We start from the raw sequence: 24990 nt of genomic DNA, 5'->3' as shown, positions 1-24990 counted from the left end.
GGATCTCACCAAGCGCTCCCACCCTGACTTCAAGCAGGTCTTGCCTCCTACCCACCCCAACCCTGATGCCCCTGTGCATGGCCTAATGAGGCAGTAATTCACAGGCTCCCTGGAACTGAAGGCCCAAGGAAATATCCTAGGCAAAGCTGAAAACTAGGCTCAGGGACACTAAGCTGCCCCCTGCTGGGGGCCTCCTGCACTTCCCTTTGACAGGACAGTTCCCAGGCTCAGGAACCTGATGCCCCATAGCCCTGCCTCCTGAGGAGATCTGTGTGGACAGAGCCTTTTCAGAGGGCTGTGCACCTCTAGCCTGTGGGACCACACTGCAGAGACTATGTCTGCCTTCCAGAAAACAGCAGGACAGCTACAGAGAGATCAGGCGAACATTTTCTACTCAAGTCTGTTCTATTTAAGACAGTAACAAACCTCTCCCATAAACCAGACTTGGGATCTGGTTTAAATAAATATGGTTTATTTAAGAAGTTCATCTTCTTAAATCAGCACACTGTTCAAAGTTAGCAACTCCCTAGTCTAGACAACACCACTAGCGTTTGCCTTCCATACCCTGCATCCCATTTCCTGGGCCTAATAGCACGAGCCCTACTTTATAGGAAAGCTGAAGGCTGTGGTCATAACCCTGTGGTTGGCCTTGACAAATGCTTCCACACAGTAGAGGCTGCAGAAGGCTGGGCACTCTTCTCTCCTCTGCCAACCTACCGGCAAGAGCAGAGCAGCCTGGGACAGGGAAGTGGGGAAGAGACAGTGGGAATCAACAGAACTGCATGAAGCCTCCACTTCCCACCCCACAAGGCTCTTCCCTCAGGACAGGAGTTGCAGTGTCTGCCCTCCCAGAACCATCCTCAGCTTGGCTAATACAGTAAAGCCAGCTTAACATATAATTATGTAGTCCGCCCTTCCCCAAGGCAGCCTGTGCTGGGTCTCTTCAGAGTGGCATTCTATCTATCTATTCTGCTGCATCTAAACACCAGGACTTACAAGTGAACAGTCCTGAGGCTCAGCACAGTAAGAACTGGGGGAAGCCAAGGCACAGAGCTTGAATAAATGAAGCCACAGACAGGACCCTTTGCTGTCCTAAAGCAGAGGTGGACACAGGTACCACAGCTATGCTAAATGAGGACTCATGTAAAATGTCTCAACTCTGGGCTGTGGGCAGGGTCTGTGGAAGGAGACAGAAAAGTCAGGTGGCTTAGAGAGAAGCTGCCCAGCAGCCTGTCCTGCGCTCCAAGGTGACCGGCTCCTTGGTGGAGGGCCACAAGACATGCATGCCAATGAGATTGCCTCAGAATAATGTGGATTTAAGAAGAAAAACAAGTTGAGCCCCAGAACACCATTTGCCCTCCAGCAACTGTTCTTCCTGCCAACCACAGCAAGGCTGTTACCATAGCAACTCTATTGCCAGTGTGGGCCCAGACTCTAGAGCTCGGTTCACTGCTCCAGGAAGGGATGGCTACTCAAAAAGCTCCATCCACCGCCAGTTTGGATTTCAAATGTACTCTAGGAAGGAGCACCAAGTCATCATGTGAGGCTGGGTCTAGGAAGGAAATGTGGGGTTCCGCCTCCCCCCCCCCAATCCCCACCACAGGCTGTGATGTGCTGCAGAAGACAGATGCTGGCAACAGTGCCCATGCCGCCTTAGCTAGGAGCTGAGCCAGCAGCAGGGCAGCCCTCAGCCTTGCCTGCAGTCTCTGGCCGCATGACCTTACTACCTCAGAGTGGGAAGCTGAACACCACTGCAGGCTACTGAAGGGAAGAGCTGTGTGCAAGACACTCCTGCTCGCTCCTCCCTCCTCTACACCCATGTTCCCAGACTGCGGGAAGCAGAAAAAGGAGAGTCCAGTCCTCTGCCGGCGCTATGACGCATGTGTGGCTCACTCTTACACACCCCACAAAATCTCACACAAGTGAACACTATCCTTTGCCTCACTACAAAGGCTGGGGGGTTCTTGCCAGGGGGCTGGGTGGTCCACATTCCAAGAAGATGAGGGTACAGAGGAGCCTGGGAACACTCACCACTTCCTCGATGGCTGCAGTGTCTCTGAGAAGAGGCTCCTCAGCCAGCAGGGATAGCACCAGTCCATTCACACTGTGAGTGTAGAGGTTCATAGGCGAGAGCCCTGCATGGAGCCCAGCTGGGGAGGACTTGAAGTCACTTCTGTCTGCAGAGGTGCCAGGGTCCTGAGAGTCAGCTGAGGGCAAAGTGCATGCTAGGGCTGACCTGCTCTGGAGGCTTCCGTCCCCACATTGCTCCACACTGGGCTCCACACTCACAGGATCCTGGGGAGGAAGTACCACAGGGCTGCTGCTTCTTCCGGGGAGAGGGTCTGTGCCAGGAACGTGGGTTTGGCCATTGGTGATGGGAAGGTCCGCAAGCCGATCCTGCCCTCTGCTCTCGGAGAGCCTCTCAAGAGGGGAAGGGTTCAGACAGCTGCATATTGCTGTGTTTTCAGGCAGTGTGGGGGCCTGGCGGCTGGTGAGGACAGCTTCCTGATCACCTACGACAGGCACGGGTGGGAAAGCTTCCTGAGCCTCAGAGATGTGGATTTCAGACAAGTCCAGTTCCTCTTGGGAAAAACCCAGCTCCTGCTGCAGCCTGCTGCTGATGCCAGAACCCTGGCCACAGGCAGTGGTGCACAGTCCTGCAGCCACCGCATGCTCCTGTGCATGTCCAGGGAAGGGTCCATCTGCCCCCCTTCCATTCAGCCATGCTCCATCATGGGGCGTAGGGTCCAGGATGGTGGCCGATGTCCAGGTGGCATCTTCTGTCTGGGTAGGGGTGCTTCGATCCCTAGGAGGGTACTGAGATGGACTTTCCTGGAGTCTGGCAAACGAAAGAGATATCACATCAGCAGAGTATGGGGAAAAGGCTCCCAATCCCCTGAAAGGCACAGGCATTGATGACAAGCAGATATCCGCAGTCACAGAGCTGAGACGCCACCATGGTAAAACCACAAAAGTAGAGAAAGACCGTGACTGGTGAGGACTTGTTCAGTGAGGTCAGGATCACTGACCGGAGTAGCCAAGGCCACACAGGGAGCCACCCACGGTTGAAGGGTCTCCTGAGAGTGGCTCCACAGTCTGCTGTGTCCCCTGAGGCTAGGACACCTCTGATCAACAGCTTTACAAGACAACGAGGACACAGTGGGGAGCACACACACGTGAAAGGAACACCCCACCTACCTAGTCTCCTGCTCCACTGCGAACACACGGAGGCTAGCAACTTCCTCCTCACTTAGAAAAACAGGGGTGATCTGCACATTAGGGGGCAATGCTGCTCCTGCAAATAAAAACATGGTTGGGACTCCCCCGGGATGTGGTGGGCTCCCCCGGGATGTAGTGGGCTCCCCCGGGATGTGGTGGGCCCTGGGCACTCACAAGTGTCACTATAGGAGCACTGGAGTTGCTCCCTCAGCCCAAAGCCCCAGAGCTGCAGCCTGGATGCTCTGAGTAGCAAGAAAGAGAAGTGTGGCAGTGTGGAGAGGGAGATACCTGACAGATGTTAGGAGAAAGGTTTTAAGCTGGCCAAGACTCAGCAAACTCAGGCTTTGGAATGAGGCCAGAGCCTCCTGGGGATGACACCAGTGTTCTCTCTCGCGCTCCATCACCACACCCCAGACACTGTCTAAGCAATGTCACAGAATGGAGTCAAAGGAGGGCATGCCCAAATCATGACCTTGAAAATCTGGGTCCCAAAGGGAACTGTCCTAGCTGTACTAGATCCATCTGCTGGATCTATGAGCAGAGGAGATCCACACGGGGGCTGGTTGCCCTCTCCGTGGCTTACCCCAGGAGGAAGGCAGCATACTACTGTCCACACACCACGTACCTGCTTCCTGTGCAGCTGCCCCTGCTCCAGGAAGTCTCTGAAACAAACATATACACAGGTTGGCCCCAGACACCATGCTCTCCTCTTAACCATTAGGAACTCACAGCACCATCTGCTCACAGGACTCAGCCAAACCCAGGGAGCTGGTGTGACCCTGTGCCAAGAGCCCAGCAGATGGAGCAGGGTCACTTGCTTCTCAGAGGCCAGGAGGAGGCAAGAACTAGACCTACGCTGGCCTCAAAGCAGCAGCTCTGAAGTGTTAAGTGTCCCCCATGAAATACCAAAGCAAGGGTCCCTCACTTGAGCCCACCTTGGAGAGCCGAAGTCTAGATAGCAGCCATAGATAGAGGCTGCGAATACAGCTCAGTGACAAAGCCCAAGGCCCTGGGCTCCAGTCCCCAGCAACAATAAACAAAGAAACAATTTATATCCCCCCCTCACATTCCTGTTAATACTTGGGAATCTCCCCTTTAAGTACATGCCTTTTACTACTTTGAGACATTAAATGAAATTCAGTATTTCCACTTAAAACAGCTTATGTGATTGCACTCATTGTAAAATCTCTGGCTAAAATCTGAGGAAGTCTACAGCAGCTCGTGCCAAACAACTGACCCTCAGCCATCTTTAGGAGTTCCACACAGCACCATGGCCAGCAGTTTCCCTGTTGATTTAAGAATATGTTCCTTACAGTGCTCTGTCATCAACACTATGTTATTGGAAGCTGAATGGACGCAGCACTGCTTGGCTTAGAAGAACCAGTGCCCAAGCCCACCACATGGGGCAAATGCTTGCTTTTACCCTTGTTTTACTCCTTGACCACACCAGCAGATGAAGCGTTGTGACAGATTCAGTGAAGCAGGTGCCCTAGACCCGCCCGCCATGCGGGGCCAGCCCCCCACAGTTGGAGGGCAGATGTTCTGGGTCAGTCCCCCACCAGGTTGCAGGGTGTACTGTACCTGGCCTGTGGGGACAGTCTGATGAAGCAGGACCTTGGCGGTAAGAGAAGGAGGGAGCTGGGAATTCACGATCCTGGGGTAAGACACAGGGATAAGAACGCCATGAAAGAAGTGCTGGGCCTCTCAGCTCCACGGATGGCAGTGTCTCTGGAGGTAGAGGATCTTGGGGATGTGCCTGGCAGGGGTTTCATCAGGTAGATCCTCAGTGAAGGGCTCTCTGTTCTTCAGGTCCCACTGACAGTCAAAATGTAAGCTCTCCAATCAGGTAGGGCTGAGGGGTCATATGGCTACTCATCACGAGAAGATGGCAGGCATATCAAAACTACAAGTAAGCCCCCCGTGTGCACTGGAAGAGAATCACTGAGCCAACCACTTAGAGCACAAAGGTACCCAGGTTTCAGAAGGGTTCTACTCCCTGTGCAATTGGTACAGAGGGCAGGGCGTGGTAGGAAACAGTTTTAATATCAGCACTGGGGAGGCAGAGGCAGTGGCAGTCTATCTTTAGGAGTTCAAAGCCAGCCTGGTCTACATGGAGAATTCCAGGACGGCCAGGGCTACATAGTGAGGTACTGTCTCAAATAAAGTGTGTGTATGAACACACACACACACACTGTATATATATATATATATATATATATATATATATATATATATCACATATATAGTTACATAGATATTCTGTGAGAAAGAAAATATGAGTGATAACACACTATTTTTAATTTTTTTAAAAACATTTATCGTGCTTCTGCGTCTACGGAGGTCAAAGGCAACGGGGGAGTCAGCTATCTCCTTTCACCATGTGGGTCTCAGGATGGTACTCCAAGCACCAGGCTGGGCAGCAAGCCTTTTACTCACTGAGCCACCTTGTCTGCCCACAAACACTATCTTTGCTGCCACCTGTGTCAGCGTGACTACAGAGTCACCCTGAGAACAGGGAGAGGAAAGGGGTGATGGTCACGGGCTCTGTGCTTACCCTCCACATCTGCCACTCCTGTCATTCTTCAGCAAAGGTCTCCACTTCCCAGGAGAGGAGGTTGGGGCTACTTGTCCAAGATGGTGGAACAAAGAGGAAGAGAAGCCAGGGTTCGAACCCCCGCTCTGGAGAGTACTGGCTAAGGCATGCCTCTCAGCCCTGCCTAAGGCCCAGCCTGCCTGGGCAGTGAGCACAAATGTTCCATAAGGACAGGCTGCCAGGCCCTGGGCTCTCCCAGTATGAAAATGGCTGCTGAGTTTGGTGGAAGGCTGGAAGCAGTTGGGTAGCACTTGGCACAGCCTCTATTTGCGGGGCTGGCTGCTGCCCACCATGGGACTCTGCACTGCACTCTATCCTTGACACTTCACCAGAACACCCAAACCGAGGACCTCAGGGCTCCCTTCCTGAACAGTTCCCAATGGCAATGGATGCTCGGCCAATCTAAATGACCTGGCCTTGGCTGAACAACTGTAGCCGCTGATCTGGAACTAGTGGGGATAGTGGGTTGGAGCTCATCAGGGACATAGGTGGGCATAACTCACAGTCCTTTGTAGAGGATGGAGCCAGCTAGGACATGGGGTGAGCGCTGGCAGGTCTGTAAGATGAGGGCTGCCTTCAGCAGCAGCAGGGGCTCCACCTGGGGAGACAAGACATGTCCGTGAGCATGCCTACAAGTGCCTGTTGGACAACAGGCTTCAGAAACCAGCTGAGGGGACACAATCCATAGTCAGCTCACAGTTCTTGTGAGGAATCAGCTACTCAACCACAAAGATCACATGAGTCTGTCCAGAACTGCCCAGACACTGTAGCCTCCAGGCTGCAAGCACTGACGTGAGCCAGGTGGTCAGGACCAAAGTAAGAGAGGACAGTGACCTCACACTCACAGCCCCAGACTGTGTTCAGTACCAACTGTCTACAGCAGTGGAAAACCCCACCCACCCCATGCCCAGCACAGTGGGCTCTGGAATGCTGAGTCCCAGCTTCTTCCTTCAGCAGTGACATGAAAGGTGCAAATCTGAGATGCACAGGCTCCTGGGCCAGCCACACAGCAGCCAGCGCGCATTAGCTGAGTGCAAATGGGAAACGGAATGGTTCAGAGAGAACCTTCTGGTCTCTCTCAGATGCAAATGAGTTCAAATGTGAATCGGGCACTTTGATGGAGACACTAAAGTCAGGCCATTTATGTGTCTCAGAGTTCAGAGGCAATGATGATGCTCCACTCACTGGAGTGTTTATTTGGTGCGGCCTCACTGGCCTTCAGGGCAGTCCTGGAAGCAGGACTCCTGAACTATCAGGAGACAGTAGGATCTGAGAGGCAGCCTCCGCCCCACCCCCTCCCACCCCCTGGCAGCAGCATAGAAACTGTTCATCACCTGCGCTGTTGGAAAGACGGCCTCTCACTCCCTAGCTACATGCTCGGATACAGGTGACCCCTCTCAGCACCTCACAGGCCTGTCCCAGCAGCCCATGCCCATGTGGGCAGTGAGCAGGAGGGCAGCAGCCTTACCTTGGTGTGGTCCAGATTCCACAGGGCGTTGAAGATCCTGTGCGACTCGCTGGTGCTCCTGAGGATGTGTGTGATGACGGTGTCCCACTGCAAACTCAGCTCCTCCTGAGGACGGTTCTGAGACAAAGACAGAGGCATCAGCACCTGAGATGGGGACACGGGCTCTTAGTAAGGGTTGCTACTTTCTGCAGGGAGTGTCCCACCAGGAAGACAGCAGGATGGACAGGCCTGTCTCACCCCACCCCTACCGCATGTACTAGCTCTCACTCCAATAACCAGTCCTGTCACAGAGCCAGGAAACATCCTGAAGAAAGGGGTACCAATCCAGGAGGAGAGGAGAGCAGACACATGGGGACACACATGGCATCGTGCAATACAGATGTTGAGACGGGCTCATGTAATACAGAGACGGGCTCATGTAATACAGAGACAACCCCAAAGAAAGCCTGGTCCCAGTAATGCTGACTTTGAAGGGCCTAATGTCCCTGGCAATCTGCACTTGTACCTTGTACGCCAGAGAGACAGGACCCATGTAGAAATGAAAGAATCCAATGAGTTGATCCAGAAACTGCCTGCAGCTGACATCAGAGAGCTCCACGCCACAGCCCAGAGCCTGCAGAGGGAGAGCACAAAGACAGTTCCTGTGGCTTTTCTCTGAGGCCACAACCAGAACCCAGGCTCTGTGGCACTTGCCACAGGCCCGTGAAGTCACCACCTAGCCAGGCAGGATAACTCCAGCTTGCAATTCTGGCAGCTGGGAGACAGAGGGAGGATGGTCAGCCTGGGCTACAGTGAGATCCTGTGTTCCAGGTCAGCCTGGGCTACAGTGAGATCCCATGTTCCAGGTCAGCCTGGGCTACAGTGAGATCCTGTCTAAAAGCTACATCTTCTGGAGAGTTACTCTGTGGGGGACTGAAGCATGGCTATCAGCAGAGCATCTGCCTAGCATGTGTGAGGTCTCAGTTTGGAAACAAAGGCCCACTGCTCTGTGTCAGCCACTAAGGAAGAGTCATTTCATCAGTGGGCTTGATCCAAGTGAGGAATAGGGAAGAGTTCCAGAAATTCACAACAACAACAACAAAATGGCAGGAAAAACAAAAACAAAAACTACCTAGAAACCCAGAAAAGCAACAAAGAGCCTGAGCTGTATAGATCATGGGTGGCGGAAGAGAGAGAGAAGCCACTTCCAACAACTAAAGCAGACAAAAATCCTGCCTCCAGGACAAGCCCACAGCCCTCACAAGGGAGCAAGGGAGACAAGCCAGTGGTACAGGGAAACCCTACCTGTCAGAATGTGGCAGTTCCCCACTGAGGTTAGAACCTTCTGTCTGTAGGGAAGCCCTATGAGACTCAAGGTATTTACAGGGGACTAAAACTCTCCATCACACAGAGAAGCTCCTTAGGTCAAGGAAGAAAACAACTCAAAACAGCTTCAGGAAGTCCCTGAAACTGAGCAGACTCACTAGGCCTCTCTCTCCCCAAGAGGCTCAGAGCAACCGAGGTACCAGGAAAGGACACTCTTGACCTGCTGAGATGCCTACAGGCTGTGCAGTGCTTCAGGATTCCAGCTTTGTGAGCTGCCACCTGTGCGGACTGGGTTTTAGTGATGCAGCCATCTTTGAATTGTCTCTACTCCTGTTAGTACCCCCAACACACCTATATCCCGGTTAGTAACTCCAGTAAACTCATTGGCTCACCAAATTGAGCTTTGGTGGTATCTATATTTTTGTCTGTCATGGCCTCCCTATCTAGGGTAAGTAGACAACTGTGCTGGCTAACTTGATGCCAACTTGACACAGGCCAGAGTCATCTGAGAGGGAACCCAGCTGAGAAAATGCCTCCATAACACTGGGCTGTAGGCATTAGTGATTGATGTGGGAGAGTTCAGCCCACTGTGGGTTGGTGGTCCTGGGTTCTATAAGAAAGCAGGCTAAGCAAGCCATGGGGAACAAATCAGTGAGCAGCTCCCTTCCAAGGCCTCTGCATCAGCTCCTATCTCAAGGTTCCTGACCTGCTTGTGTGCCTGTCCTGATGAACAATGATATGGAAGTATAAAGGAAAATAAACTCTTTCCTTCACAAACTGCTTTTGGTCATAGTGTTTCTTCATCACAGCAATAGAAACCCTGACTAGGACAATAACTGTTCCATCTCCCCAGGAACACAACACACACTCTCTGCCATGAAGGTCCATGGCTGTGGGAAGACGGGGTCCACTAGGAAATAAAACCACAGAGCCTCATCTTAAGTACCTGCTTTCTGCCTCGGTAAGCACTTGCTGCTGGAAATCCCTCTTACAGTCCCAGTTGATGGTCCCTTAAGGTACTCTTATCACCCAGACCACAACTGAGACCTACCAATGAGGAGAGAGATCCTAGACCACAGCTGAGACCGACCAATGGGGAGAGAGATTCTAGACCACAGCTGAGACCGACCAATGGGAAGAGAGATCGAGTGACGCCAAGCCACTTGTAAATACCCTGAGGGACTGCAGCTGGGCACCTGGGTTCTTCAGGCTACCCGAGTCACTGGTGTGAAAGAAGTGTGCTCTCCACTCAAGTGTCAGGGTCTGTTCTGAGAGTGGCCTTTCCCACAATGGCTAAATGCTATCTTGTTGAAAACTGAGCTAACTGGGCTGAGGTCACAGAACACCCATAGGTTGGGAGCTTCAGTATGGCTGGTATAGCTGCGAGGAGAGGGACGGCTCAGCTAGGCAGCAGAGAGCAGGAGGGTGGAACACTGACGGGGGTGGGGAGGGGTAGGAGGTGGGCACAGCTGGGAGGTGCACTAAGAGACACAGCCCTGCTCATAGTGGCCAGGAATAGATCTTACTAACTGAAAGTAATGTTGGGGGCTGATAGCTCTGAGCCCAAGCCAAGTGGGTGGGTGAAATCTGTCTGTCAAAGTTGCAAGGTCCCAAGAACTCTGAAGTTGAAGGGTGTATATGACACTCACAAAGTGTCTCTTCAGCAGGTGAGTCACACTCAGAAGGTCTTGGAGTGGGAAAGTGGTTCCTCTGCTGTACCCACCTGTACACACCTAGTGCCCTAAGTGCCCCCACGCCTCCTAGAACATCAGCCACCTCAGGGTGGGCGAGACCCAGGGAAAGGGAAAGGATCTACTTGGCCCAAGGACACAAAGCTGAGTGGGGTCAGCAGAGCCGACTCCTGCACAAATACAGGAACAGTCAACACTTATCCTACCAAGACTGGGCAGTTGTGTGAGCCACAAGAAAGTCTGGCTCGTACCTTCCCCTCAGGGCTCACAACAGGCATCCCAAATGCTGCGAGACCAGAAAGGAAAGAGGCTCCAGAATCATTTGGGATTTTGTTGAGGGTTGTTTTTGGCTTTTTGAGCGTGGGACATCCCCCACCAATCGCCCCCCCCCCCAGTTTTCTTATTGGATTCCTACAAGAACTTTTACTGGACTTAAGTTTTTGAAGGTGTGCTTTTATCTGCCATCTCTTTCGTCACCTCACTCACGGACTTCCCACTCTTGTTCAGCAGCTCTTCATTTCTTTCCTTGTGCCCCTTTGTTCTCTCTGCTCTCCCATCTGCACACAGTGTATTCCGCCTTCATTCTGCTTAGTGGTTTTCCTTCACTATGTCTGGGTGGCTGGTTGTGCAAGCAGGACCTGAGTTTAATGCCCAGCACTCAAGAAGACAGCCATGATGGTGCAGGCCAGAAATTCTAGCACTGGGGAGGTGGAGACGGGAAACCCTGGCTGATCACCCAACCTACCCAAATCAGGGGGTTTCAGATCAGTGTGAGGCCCTGTATCAAAGCATATGGTATAGAGCAACTGAGGAAGACAGTCAGCACAGACCTCTGGCCTCCACAAGCATGTACACACCCACAGGAACATTTACCTACTGTATGTGGTTCTTCCTTCTTACATTTATCTGAGGTTTTGAAGAGTCATGTATTGTTCCCACAGATGCTGAGGTCATGCTAACACTACAGCACAGTCTACAGCAGCACCACTGTCAATTTTGTGGTCCTGTGGAAGCCTGTGCTTTGCTCTGAGCATATTTATGACATGTGCAAAAAGCTGTCTGTCTGTTTCTTCTCTCTGTGGCTTCAGAGCAAACCACTCAGGAGGACGATCCCCTAAAACTCTAAGTGCTCCGCACAGTGACAAAGCCAGGCCTGCGACTCCCTAGAAGAGCAGCGCAGCTCCTGCAGAGCACAGACACTCGACCCCACCGAGGATGCTGACAGCAGGTGGGTCAGTCAACAGCACGGGTGAGAAGAATCGGCAGCACAGAGCCAAATGGAAACGCTGGAAGCAAAACCCAGTGGATCAATGAAAACACAAGGAAGCTTTAGAAGGGGTTTGGGCAGAACTAAGAAAGAATATTTCCTTCTGCCGGCATGTCCAGTCCCACTCTTCCCGAGAGCAGCACAGAATACTATGTAGGTGTGCCATTAGAGTGGAGCCATCTTCCCATTCTGTCCCCAGTGGCTGGGGACATTCTGAACAGTGGCTCAGGTTCAGGAGGACAGAGAGAAAGCCACACATGGCCAAGTGTGAGCGACCAGGAATATTTCCATCAGTGTTCTTAGGGACACAGCATTCCGTCAGACACACAATGTTTTAGGCCCCAGGCTACAAAGCAGAGCTGAGGTGTCCCAGATGGCAGATGGGCCCAGGACACACTGCTCCCTCCCATAAACACAACGAGCTGATCTGATCCGCAGACAAGGCCAGATTCCCTGGCCCATTAGCAACACTGCAGTGCAGGGGTGAACTGGGCATGTGACGTGGGTCTTTCCCTCTTCTTTGATGCAGAAGGTGCTGAGCAAAGGTGGTGAGGTGAAGCTAGTGTTGTTCTCCAGGCCCTGCTGACCACAGTCCACTTGCTCGTGGGAGAAAATGACCTGCTTCTTGTTATTCCCCAGATGAGCAGAGTTCTCCACTGTGCGTGGCAACAGGGAGGTGGGGGCCTTAGGCAGGAACTGTGCTCAAGCCTGTTACCATGACCCCTAGTGAGGGGTGATGCACAGATCTGAATGCAGGACAAGGCCTTGCCACTGACACTGAGGATGTAGGTGATGGTTAATGACAGAAAGGGGAGGTTAGAGGTCACAGAAGCCTGTGCTTGCTTCCATCACTGAAAGACAGTGTGCCAGGCTCCTTCCTTCCTTTCTTTCTTTGGGATCAGGTCTCACTGTGTTACCCTGGAACTAGCTCTATAGATCAGGCTGACAGCAAACTCCCAGGGATCTGCCCGCCTCTGCCACCACCATTCCAATGTTGGAATTAAAGGTGTGGGGAGTGTCCTTACTGTCCCTGCGGCTTCTCCTCCTTGTCGTTCACTCTCCTTCCTCCTTTTCACAACCGTTTCCCAGGCATCTAGTCTGTGTTTGCACACAGAGCAGTACATAGCAGTGCTGAACTGAGACCCAAAAGCCGGGAGCAGGGGAGGTGATGAGGTCAGTGGAGCACAGAGAAGAGCATCAACCACACATGGCCTATCCCAGAAGCCTCCTCCCAAGATTCTAAGAGAGAGTGGTGCTTCCTGCTGATGCTCCCCGGGGCCTCCTTGCCAGGAGGCAGGAAACCTGTGTCACAAGCCAAGGGGAAGTTCCTCAGCTGTCCTTCAAAGCAGGGAGAGCCAATCAGCGCAGTGGCCTTGCTGGGGCCTCTGCTCTGGCAGCTGCTCCGCTGGTGGGAGGTCTTCCATCTTGTCCTTCTCTAGAGCGCTCCACACTCTGGGTCTTCACTACTTTACTTCACTGTAACCCCGGTACAGAGGTGGTTGCACAGGGCGCAATCCTGGGAATTCCCACTTCCTGGGAAACTGAGGTAGCTTTCTGTGCAAGCCCCACCCTTCCACAGCCATGGCATCAGGACTCCCATGCCACAGCCAGCTTGGAGGGAGTCCGAAGCCGGCAGAACAGACCCAGATTGCACCATACTGCAAAGCGAAGTCAGAAGCCTGGGGGCCTCTGGGCCCTTGGCACCTTTCCCTCCCTCCCAGGACTCCTGTCCAACCGGCACAGGATAGGTCACAGTGCAACACAATAGACGTGCACGACCGAAAAAGCCCAGGTGCCGCTTGCCTCGGGCGCCGAACCGCTGCCGTTTTTTCTTCCAACCACGCCTGTAGCTCCAATCTCAGGGTCTATCTGGGCTCCAGTCCCGCCACAAGCCCCGCCCCTCCCTAGCCCCGCCACAAGCCCCGCCCCTCCCTAGCCCCGCCTACCAGGCAAATCTGCCACTTAAGGGTTAATGACTAAGCCAACAGTCCACATTCTGCTCTCCCTGGACCATCACAGGGGAGACTGAGGAGGTGGTTACCAGTGACTATTGAGCCAAGAGAATGAACAGAAGGGACTACTGTAGCCAGGATAAGGTGCTGAGCTTCTGAGTCATGGGCAGCAGGATCTGGGGGGGGCAAAGTCCCGCACCCAGGAGGGGAGGGGCTAAGGAGTTCCAAGGCCAGGGCCACATCACCTGGGAAACCAGGGGCAGAAGAGCCACCCTTATCTACCACAAGCAGGGAGGTCGGGCTGCTGAACCACCATCACTTTCTGCAAGGAAGAATGAGCCTGCTTTGATATACCAAGACCTCTATTACAGGCCTTCCCTGGCCAGGAAGAAGGCCATATATGACTTCCGGGTGAGGTGGCCAGAACTGATTCTCCTGGACCAGAAGAAAAAGAAGGAACTTCCCTTAATTGGCAAAAGCACCTCTGACAAGCAGGTCCATGAGGCCAGTGGCAGTGCCTGCTCCTCAGGGATCAGCATCAGCAACATAGACCTGGAGAGCACTCCCAGTGAGTGCCTGGATTCCAAAGAAGAGTCTGCTGTAAGCCCCCAACCCCCTCCTGCACAGTCTCCATATATGACCATTCTCAACAGCTATCTGAAGCCAGAGTCGATGACCCGGCTGGAGAAGAAGGTGAGGAAAAAGACCCTGGTGGCCCTGAGGGAGCTGGAACAGGAGATGGAAGCAGTTAAGAGACGGCGGTTGGCACTGATGATGGACATCAAGGAAGTAGCATGCGAACAAACAGAAGACAAGCACTTCCTGGAGTATCTGAAGCAGAGGAGGGAGGAAAGCCAGAAGAAGTATGACTCCCTGTGGAAAGACTACAGACAGCAGTGTCAGGAGATCGAGGACAGGAGGCGAGAGCTGGTCTGCACCTTCACCTCCCGCTCTGCAGACCTCCAGAAGCAGCTGCTGCAAGGCAGGAAGCTAGAGCTAGGCTTCAGGAAGGAGCTGAATGCCCTGAGGCCTGTAGCACAGATAAAGAAGAGCCAGGACAGAAGGATCCAGGCTTTACAGCAGGAGAAAGCCAACATAGTAGCTGACATCCCCTTGATGGACCAAGAGGCACACTTCCAGTTCCTGAAGGAAAGGGCCGCCCTAGAGAAGCAGGTGGAGGAACTGAACCTGCTGGAGTCTGGAGAAAACATCACCAGAGAGCTGAGGAAGAAGGCCAAGGCCTTGGAGACTGTGGCCAAACAGGCTCACAGAGTCTTCTGCCAGGGTGTCAATGCTGAGAACAGGGAACTGCGAACACAGCTCCGGCAGCTGGATGACGAATTCTGTGAGCTGGAAGCCAGGAGGAAGAAGCTGGAGCAGCGAAAGCAGCAGTGGAAGGAGCAGCAGTGGTACCTGGAGGCCCTGGCCCGGGGGAGGGAGCGCCTGCAGAAGCAGGAGTACCGACCCCCCAAACCACAGGCTCCACACCCAACCCAGGGCCGTCTACTGGGTGCCAGGCCAGGAACCAATCCTAAGTAATGGCTGCCGTGTCCCAGGAAGCAGACTGGAGCTGATGTTGAGGGTAGCACACAAGGAATGAAGATGCTTTCAGCTAATGCAGAGGACAGAAGCAGCAAGGGGGATGGAGGACTGAGCTTCTCAGAGGGGCAGGGGGGTCCTGGCCTGGCCTGTCTCTCAGGCTTGGCCCCCTCACTGTAACCCGAAGGGCTGTCCTAACCAAAAGCTTCCCCACATTCAGGAAGCTGTGTTCTTTAGCCCCCATCCCTTCCATGACAAGTTCCCTGTTGTAGTATAGACTTCGGTGCCCAATTCCTGCTCTAGTGTGGACGTCATCACCTTCCCAGCCACCCCATTTCACAGGAGTAGGTTGGTGTCTTAGGTGGGTGGGTGCAGGGTGTTATCCGGGGAGTTGGGTTCTTTGTATCCGTGTGTGGCTGAACTGGTCTGCAGAGCTGAGGGTCGTGAGGTGGCATGCGGTCCCAGGTTTGGGCCTGTGATCCTGTGTGACAAATAGAGCCAGCTCTCTGAGTCCCAGGCACTGTTGCAGGCAAAAAGTCTCAGTATTTCATTGCAGAATTTTAACTTTTACTGGAACTCATTTAAGAGTGCTAAAAATGAACTGCTGAGTGGACCTTTGGGTTACAGATTTAACTTGCATGTGAAATATTTTGTTCCTAAACAATGTTATTGAAAAAGTAAGCCTGCCTGTGATTTGTTCAAAGTAAAAGTCTATTTATCGTTACCCAAAACAAAAGCCTACTTGTGTTTATTCAAAATAAACCATGAAGGTGAGAAAACACAGCGGGAAGGAAGGTGGAAGATGGGAGCGTGACAGTGAAAGACTTAAGATCAAAGTTTCCATATTGGCTGTCCATTTTGCTGGGCATAAGACATCCTAACGGTTTAAGATGGAGTGGTACCATGGCCAGGAGGTCCAGCAGGTAGCCATGTCCTAGTATTCGAAGCTGATGAACAACAATCCCCTCTGCCATCTCCATCCAATTCCCTATGCAGCATTTACTGCTGTGGATGTCGTGTGTGGCCCCATGTCAGTGTTTCCAGTGGTCAGAACTGAGCATCAAAGAACCAAAGGGTGACAGCAGGTCATGTGATACCCCAGCACTTCATGAAGATTTAGTCCAGTGTGGAGGCTTTAGGGAGATTTCAGTCACCAGTTTCCCCAGCACCACCCCATGCCAGCCTGTCCTAACAGTGGCTCTCTGTCTGCCTTGCCGATGTCTCAGGATGGATTCCTGGATTCCTACCTCCTCTGTTTCCAAGCACCCAGAGGCCCCAGAGTCCTCATTTGCTGAACCACAGACTTGCCACGTTTTTGGCACAGTACCTGTGGTCAGTGACCTATAGGACAGTGTCAGTAAAGAGGCTGCCTGCCCACAGGAACCCCACGGGAGCTTGCTTCTTGCAGTGTTGGCACAGAATTTATTCGGGACATGCTGGTGAGGCTTGAGTGAACAGGCCCCTACTTCACAGGAGATCTCTGGCAGTGTGCAGTCTGCTTTCCTCTGCCCTTCACTTCGTGATCTACGGGCAGTAGCTGTGCAGTCTCCCAGCTGGCACTCCTCCTGGTCCCCGCACAGCTCTTAAACATGAGGTGATGCCTCTCACTGCACAAAGCCTGACCTAATGCAGACAGGACACCGCAAGGGAAGAACAGAATGCAATCCCCTCAACAACACAGACACAAAAACTCCAAGTCTGGGAAACTAAGGTGAAGAACACAGTGAAAGCCGGCCGTGGTGGTACATGCCTACAGTTTGAGGCCATCCTGGTTTACAGGTTTGTCCTGGTTTCCAGGACACCAGGGCTGTCACACAGAGAAACCTTGTCGTGTAAAACCAAAAAAAAAAAAAAAAAGAAAGAAAAAATAAGTAGCTAGCTCAGGGAGACAGAAGGGCCTTCGAACCCAGGGCCAGGTAACTTATAGTGTGAAAGTGGCGAATGGCATGAAGCAATCCACACAGTCAATACAACCCCCATCAAAATCCAAACAACAGTCCTCAAAGAACTCAGAAAAATAAAATTTACGTGGAAAAACAGTAATAACAACAACAAAAAAGAAGATCCTGACGAGATGCAATGTGAGATTATACCACAGAATCATAGTCAGAAAACCAGCATAGAACCGCCACAGAAGCAGCCCCGGGGTTGGTCACAGAGAACAGAGGGAGCACCAACACCGGCACAGCTTCAGCCACCTACGCTTCCACAGAGCTCTCAAAGAAGGCAACTTCCTTAACCAAAGAACGCATGTGGGCCGGTAAGAGTAAAGGCACAGCTGCCAAGTCCGACAATAAGAGTTCAATCCCAGAAATCTACACGGTGAGGAGAGAACCGACTCCAGCACACACTGCTGTCCTCTTACCCACACACAGCCATCAGAGCAGCTGTGCCGCAGGGCCGACATGCGCACTCTTGAGGACAGGCACACAGATGCAGACAGACAGATACACACACAGACACACACAGATACATACACACAGGCACATAGACACACACACTGAATGAATGAATAGCAATGAGTTGGTAAGATATGTGGTATTATGTGTCAATCATCCAATCACTTGGGAGGTGGAAGCAGATCAAGGTTGACACGTGATGTACCCATAATGAAATCATAATTAAATCATGGCATCTGTAGAATGGATAGAAATCAGTATAGTAAGCAAAATAATGGCTTTTGGTAACCCTATACCTCATACTGGGTTGCCTTGCCCAGCCTTAATACAATGGGAGGAACTTACAGCAACTTGATATGCCATGCTTTGTTAATACCCAGAAGCCTGCCTCTTTCTGAACAGAAACAGAAGAGGAGTAGAGAGGGGATGGGAGAAGAGGAGGGAGGGGAAACTGTGGTTTGGATGTAAAATAAATAAATGTAATTAAAAAGAAGATTGGGAAAGATAAATGCCACATGTTTTCTATAGAGAACTTAGATTTATAGTTTATATTTTTGGGAGGTAGGGATCACAGCACACATGTGGGGTCAGAGCACAGCTTGCAAGAGTAAGTTCCCTACTTCGACTATATGCATCTTGAGGAAGCCAGAAGAGGGTGTAGATTCCCTGGAACTGGAGTCACAGATGGCTGTGAGTCATCACGTGCTGGGAACTAAACCCAGATGCTCAGGAAAGCTTAACCACTGAGCCAGCTCTCCAGGTCCATGAGCCATGAAACCAGAAAGGGGATTATGGAGATCATTAGGAGATAAGAAGACATTTTTCTTTTCTTGACAGGATCTCACTATGTGTAGTTCTGGCTGTGCTGGAACTCACAGACATTCACCTGTCTCTGCCTTCTGAGTGTTGGGGTTAAAGGTGAGGTCACCACACTGAGCCAAGAAGACACCTTACGTAGGCTGGAATGAGGGCCAGGAAACACAGGTACCACAAGCAGACGCAGAGAACAACCAAAGCGGCAGCTGTGCATGAAAACACCACAGCGTAACCTGCTGCTGCGTGTGCTGACATGAGATCAACTTAAAAACCCATCTTCTGCAGCTAAGCCGACCCCACTGCAGCAAGGCCGCCCTCCACAGATACCCAGCGACAGGACTGACCTGAAGCGCCCATTCCTGCTCATTCCAGGTCCTTGCTCAGCTCAGGTGCACGCCACATCCTAGTCACTCCCTGGGCCTGCTCTGTGAGCTGCATCTGTGCTGGCCTCCCTTCTGCCGTGTGCTGAGGCTATGCTATGACACTGCATGTTAAACTTGGTGCCGTTACAGAGACGGTGAGCAGGAGACTACAGAGCCATGGCAGTTCTAAGTCAGTGAAACTAAGGCCAGGGTGTGCTTCTCTGGAAGGTGATGCTCAGCTAGAATGTGAGCCTGCCAGTACTCGGTGCCTTAGAACTAATGGGATGAACAGAAGTCACTAGAAATGTGACATCATCAAGGAACCTGGAAGGAAAGGCGCCCAGGCGATCCTGTGGTGGGAGCTGCAGCACAAGTAATACGAGTACTGCTCCCACCCTCCACCCACTCAGGACTCCCAGTCACGCCCACAAACTAACTGCGGCTGAAAACGAAACAGCATCCCCAGTCAGAGTCGCTGCGGAAGGGACTGGCTGCAGGAGACACTGTCCATGCCAAGACTCACACAAAACTAGAAATCACAGCATGTGGGACTTGCTGAATCTTCACGCAGACCCAGACCCATGCTCAGTCACCTGACAAAGGTGCTTAGGGATCTCAGCAATGGCAAAGGAATGTTGGGTAATAGATGAGAAAAAAATACCGTTAACGTCCACTCACACCACCCACAGCCAGGAAACCGGTAGGATTATAAACACAAATTTAGAAACAAAAACAATCAAACTGTTTTTAAAAATTGGTGACCAAAATAGTAGGCAATAGTTTCTCAGACTGCAGAAGGCAACAGCAACAGAAGATAACACTGACTAGAAACCATCAAAACAGAGAACAGAGAACAGCTCACCAAGGAAAAGTAATAGGCACGCTACAAACCACGTCTCCATATACGTGCACCAGATATGTGCAAATATAAATAAGTAAAAATAATACTAAGAAATCTGCCACATCCAGAGCAGGGAGTATCTGGGGTGTTCTGGAGAGGGCTCTGGTGCTTGACATTGTGAGGCCCCGGCAGGGTCTCCCCTTCCATTGCAGCAGCTGGAGAGCAGCTGGAGTCCCAGGAAGAACACAAGCCGTTGTCATGGCAACACTCCAACACCAGCTCCATGGCCTCAGACTTAGCTTACCCACAGGTAGTCCCCATCCACTCTGATGGCAAACTTGAGCTTCCGCAGACGGATGAGTGTGGGCGGGGTACCAGAAAGGTCCCACAGGCAGCGCACAACCCCAGCAAGCTGGCCACAGAGCAGTTCCTGTTGGTCCAGTAGGGTCTGTGGGAGAAGCAGACAACGTCTGACCTGATTACTCTGTGCAAACCAGCACCTGCTCCCCATTTTTCCAGGCTGAGAATAATTCTTATATTTTTAAATTTTTTGTAATAATTATCATATGCATTTCTGTGTGTGCTCATGTGGGAGTTGGGCACGTGCACCAAAGCCTTGTGTGGAGACCAGAGGACCATTTTGGAAGCTAATTTTCTCTTCCACTATGGGTTCCAGAGATTTATGTTTTGAACTGCTAAAGCCATCTGGTCAGTTTTGCATGGTGTACTTTGGTCTTTATTGTTGTTGTTAAGATAGTGTCTCATTGTGTAGCCCCAACTGCACTGGAACTGGATCATAAGAACCAGCAACAGCTGGGCTTGGTGGTTTATGCCTATAATCCCACTGACAAAAGAATCTGACGTTCAAGGGCAGGGACTAGAGAGGTGGCTCATCAGCTCAGAATATTGGTTGCTTCTCCAAGGACTGGAATTTGATTCCCAGTATCCACATAGTGGCTCACAACCATCTATAACCATCCAGTTCCAGGGGATGTGACACCCTCCTCTGCCCTCCATGGGCACCAGGCACATATATACATGTAGACAAAACACTCATACGCATAAAATAAATGTAAAAAAAAAAGAGTCAAGAGCAGCCTGGATCATAGGGCAGGATACTATCTCCAACACTCCCCACCACACAAGAGAGCCAACAAAGGGGAGCGCACTGTGGAGTCCTGATGACTCTCGAGTGGGGCCTTCATAAAGGCACTGACGGCTGCTGGGGTGACGGGCTGGTAGAGAACCCCACAGTGAACACAGACAGAAAATCAGGGTGGCTGCACACATGCCCTGAACCATGGCATAGCCACACAGGACAGGATGTAGCAGGCAATGCATGCCATCATGATGACATCCTGCCTCACAGAGCGTACCATGAACCTGTCAGGGATCTAGAGCTTGCTACGAACGGAAAGTGGAAGGAAATCAGTTGACAGATGTCACTGATGTCACCATGGTCATCCCAACCCAGGGCATGGCCTTTTACATGGCAGCTCAGCAATCTGAGGGAACAAGAATACAGGACGGCTGGCATAGGCAGACTAATGTTAAAAGTGGAACTGAGCACAGACTAAGCAAGCAGGCTACGGGTATTGTTAGGGTCCTGGTAGGGGTATGGGGGAGGAAGGAAGAGAGAGAGGGAGACAAGTAGAGTCAGTCACCAGAGTAATGTCAAAGAAACAGCAACAATTAGCGTCTAGCTGCATCACCTAGTGACACTGGAGAAGCACTGTCACGCATGGTCATCCCTGTCAGGTATGATCATAACACAATACACACGTGACCTGACACTGATGGGCAGGATGACACAATGTCTAGAACTTGCTCTAAACTTCCCTAGGGAGAAAGTAAGAGAGCTGTTAGGGCACATAAACTTTGCAGAGTTCACAGCTGCTGACACTAGGTAAGAGTTTGTAATAGTCTCTACTTTTCTGTTTGAGTAACAGCTTCTGGAGGAGACAGACAAAACTTGCTGCTCCGCGTCGGGTGGTAGTGGCGCATGCCTTTAATCCCAGCACTCGGGGGGCAGAGGCAGGTGGATCTCTGAGTTTGAGGCCAGCCTGGTCAACAGGAGCTAGTTCCAGGACAGGCTCCAAAGCTACAGAGAAACCCTGTCTTGAAAAAACAACAAACAACAACAACAACAACAAAAAACCCTCCCGCTCTAACAGAGCTAGGAAGGGGGAGGCTGAACTGCTTGGGAATTAAGATCGAGACAAGAGTACTGCCTGGTGGCACAGGCCTGTCAGCTTAGCAGCTACAGAGGCTGAGAACTCAGTGAGAACCTGTCTCGAAACTCAAAAGATAAATAGATAGAAAGAGGACTGGAGAGAGCAGAGCATGCACAGGGTCCTGAATTTCATACCCAACATGTCTTAAAAGAGGCCGTGTGCATCGACGGCCCTGCTTACCTGGGAGGGGTAGAAGTAGCAGATGCCAGCTCTGGTAGGGTCTCCTTCCCCCTTTACCTTGGAACCATCATACAGAAAAAAGTAGTTCCACCTGGTAAGAGAACAGAACGGAGCCATGGGTCCCTGCTGGTGACAATGCTAAATTCATGACACTTCCTCTCTTGTCTCTGGCTCTGAGAGGGCTTGATATTTAGCTGCCAGGAAGAGCCCAGCAGCCACAAGCAGATAAACCCACTGCAAGAGAAACACAGGCAGACTAAAGATCTGCCTGGACCCAGTCATCAGTTATTTTTTAGAGGAAGCAGTCATCTCTGCAGGGAACTAGATCACCCACTGCACACTACTGTGTGAAACCCTTACCCCCAGCTGCACATGCTGCCATGCTTTCTTGCTGTCTCTCTAGGTCTTCACTGCACTTCTCCTTAGCATGCTGATGGGAAGCAGCCCTTTCCTGAGAACTCAGATTCATTTAACAGATGTGTATGGAGGGCCTGCAGCACACATGCCCATCTATAATGGGAAACAGTAGCCTCTGAAAGTTGACAGAAAAACACCAAACTGCTCTCTGGTCTCAAAACCTTGCCAGCAGCTCAATCTTGCTTCCTCCCCACCCTTCCAGATTCCTCGGCGTGAAGGAATCTTTCTTCGGAATTTCTAGTACCTTCTACACTTTTCTAAAAACTTCTACCCACCCTGGACAGGTCTTACTCTGTAGCCTAGAATGTCCTTAAACTCCGCAGCCTCCTGCCTTTACCTCCCTTCCGAGTTCTGGGACTACAGGCTCAGCCAGGACTGAAGCAGACGTCACCTGATTGCACAAGGTGAGCTAGGCAGAGACAGGCCTTCAGTTCTAGTTCTTAGACTCAGAAAGCACACCGACCCGGCCAGAAGAGCCCATCAAGAGGACACAACGCTGTCACTGGAGCTGTTTTCACAGGACTCGAGGCCCTCCCCTGGACCTCCCACTTCCCCTTTCTCATGAGAGACACCTGTCCCAGCGTCATCCACTTCCTCAAGCTACAGGACTCAATGTGCGACTGGCCAGCTGCAGGTTAGACGGTGACCAAATGCACTTGTGAACTCCCAGAGTTCACCATGGACCACCCACTCACCCCACATCCTCCCCACACTCTGAAATCGGCCCTGCTCCTCTAGGTACACTATAGCTCAGGAATCATTTGGAAGGGATCCACACGTACTCAGTTGCTAGGTCTGCTGAGTCTTGTTTAGCCACACCTTACACTGTCACCTCAGGAGCATTTGATGACCCAGGTTATGAGAAAGGATGAAGCTACGGAGGGCACACGAGGGAAACATGTCAGGCAGACATTGTGCAACAGCCTTAGGAGCCAGACTGGCTAAACCTCAACGGTAACCATCCTGCCTCTCCAGCCACAGCCACACCCAGGTGATCAGACTGGCTGCGCCATCACAGTCATCTACCCACAATGCCTGAGGTGCAGTCGGCAAGGCATTCTGGGTTATGCTTATTCTGGCTCTACTAGGGATGGGACCCAGGGCCTCTCAGATGCTAAGTGAACACTCTACCACTGGGCTATATCCCCAGCCAAAAACTTGCAAGGTCCGAACACATCAGCTCTGGAGAGGAATGGTTTCCACGTTTAATGAGGTTTTTCTAAGCAGAACAGCAAGACAGCTGGCCCAATTTCCAGTTCACTCAAACCATCCCAGAAGCACCTCTAGGCAGGCCTTGACACTCACCACGAGGCTGACTTTGTCTCTGGGGGGGTGGGAGTGGCCATTTACTCTCCAGCTGGCCTCATCCTCCTCATCTGGTATTCTTCCGAAAAGAGCTTCTCCATGCACACTGGTGTCCCCAGTCCAGTGACTCCAGGTGTGGTCCAGTCAGGTGGTTTCTGCCACTTGCTTACTGTCCATTCAATATGAAAATGCAACTTACCTTTGGAGCAGTTTCATTTTCAGAAGTATCTCCACATCTCTGAGAAGTTCAGGGGGAAACAGGCTGAAGATGAATGAAATCTATTCACCACATCAGATCTGTAGTCTGGTTTCAGGAGCAGCCATGTGGCTGTCTGCACTGGGACCTCTTCCACCTCCTCTTGGGGAGGTCCACGGGAGAGAGAAGCATATCAGATGGGCACAGCTTCTGACAGGATCTCTAACGTTATGAATAGTTCAAAGTCATCCAGTAGATTCCTTCAAACGCTCTGAAGTTTCCAGTTCATACACCAGTGCCTCAGCTCTGAGGAAACACAAAGAACCAATTCTTTCAGAAGCCAAAGAGCATGCATGTGACCCACAAGGTTCAATGAATAGTTGATTTCAAAACAGCTTTCAAAACTATATTTCAAAATAAAAAAGAGTGGGTAGCAGAGACTTCAAAGCCCCCTCATTTTTCAGCAGAAAACACTGTCAGTCTTGCAGAAGGGAAATTAAATAACAAGTGTGAAGATTCGGGGTGTTAAGGGGCCACACAAATCAAACAGTTGCCGACGTGATAGTAGAACCTAAATTAAGGAACTGGCACTCGAACGCCTAATCTGAATGCGCGTAGCTTTTCAGGGCACAAGAAGACTTTCAGAGTGCCCTTCAATTCAAACTCGCCCTGGGAGAAGACAACTCAGTATACTGCAGAATACCCAGTCAGAAGGGAGCCTAGCCTCACTTACTCTAATCCTTGGCTCCTCTGAGGGAACTGTCCAGAAAAAGGTGGTTCACGGCATTAAAATTACAAAATCTCCTGACAGTAATCTTCCACTGTCAGGATAACACACCAGGAGGAAACACAAAAATGGTTTAATCGACTTGATAACCCTTCTCTGATTTTCATCTACGGTCCTATTCCCACTTCTAAAGTTAATTCCATCAGGGACATGGTCTCCATAGCTAGCCACAATTCTGCCATCTGTGGAAACACAGACAGTGTCTTAAAGTATCTTAGGGAAGGAGACAGGGAGGTAAAGGCAGGCAGATTGCTGAGTTCCAGGTCAGCCATGGCTACAGAGGATCCTGTTTTAATAGCAAAAATCCCCTCAGGAAGAAGGAAGTGCCTGAGGGAGATCCCCTATGAACCTGAGAAAGACCTAAAAACCTGTCATCTCAGTTACAGACACCTGGCTCCAGAGAGTGCACAGGGCATCTG

At 51.4% G+C, this 24990-nt stretch overlaps 2 protein-coding genes across 9 annotated transcripts in view; one reads left to right on the top strand and one right to left on the bottom strand.

Moving 5' to 3' along the window:
* The window catches only part of Hps4 (HPS4 biogenesis of lysosomal organelles complex 3 subunit 2), a 31189-nt gene that overhangs the window by 5718 nt on the left and 481 nt on the right, over nt 1-24990 (bottom strand). For 4 of the 8 annotated variants that reach the window (XM_087903690.1, XM_048450566.3, XM_087903695.1 and 1 more), the window contains exons 2-11: nt 23589-24090; nt 21867-21957; nt 19757-19900; nt 7786-7893; nt 7281-7424; nt 6316-6410; nt 4801-4873; nt 3845-3881; nt 3199-3295; nt 2032-2839 (exon numbers count right to left, since the gene is read on the bottom strand). In XM_087903690.1, the coding sequence (XP_087759816.1) occupies nt 2032-2839; nt 3199-3295; nt 3845-3881; nt 4801-4873; nt 6316-6410; nt 7281-7424; nt 7786-7893; nt 19757-19900; nt 21867-21957; nt 23589-23629 (1638 nt within the window). In that variant the 5' untranslated portion in view covers nt 23630-24090. Of the gene's footprint in view, nt 1-2031; nt 2840-3198; nt 3296-3844; nt 3882-4800; nt 4874-6315; nt 6411-7280; nt 7425-7785; nt 7894-19756; nt 19901-21866; nt 21958-22226; nt 22256-23588; nt 24091-24517; nt 24936-24990 lie in introns of those variants that run through there. The other 4 variants (XM_087903693.1, XM_085680859.2, XM_087903692.1 and 1 more) reach the window with 3 other exon arrangements.
* On the top strand, nt 13481-15715 carry LOC125410848 (uncharacterized). The gene has a single exon (XM_048450599.3). It carries the CDS (start codon nt 13658-13660, stop codon nt 15032-15034), a length of 1377 nt encoding a protein of 458 aa, XP_048306556.3. The 5' UTR covers nt 13481-13657; the 3' UTR covers nt 15035-15715.

This window comes from Myodes glareolus, chromosome 2, assembly GCF_982192425.1.
Source record: "Myodes glareolus chromosome 2, mMyoGla1.1, whole genome shotgun sequence".
NCBI classification, from domain to species: Eukaryota; Metazoa; Chordata; class Mammalia; order Rodentia; family Cricetidae; genus Myodes; species Myodes glareolus.
The sequence above is the reverse complement of the archived record's forward strand: the minus strand, read 5'-3'. Positions and strand labels throughout refer to the sequence as shown.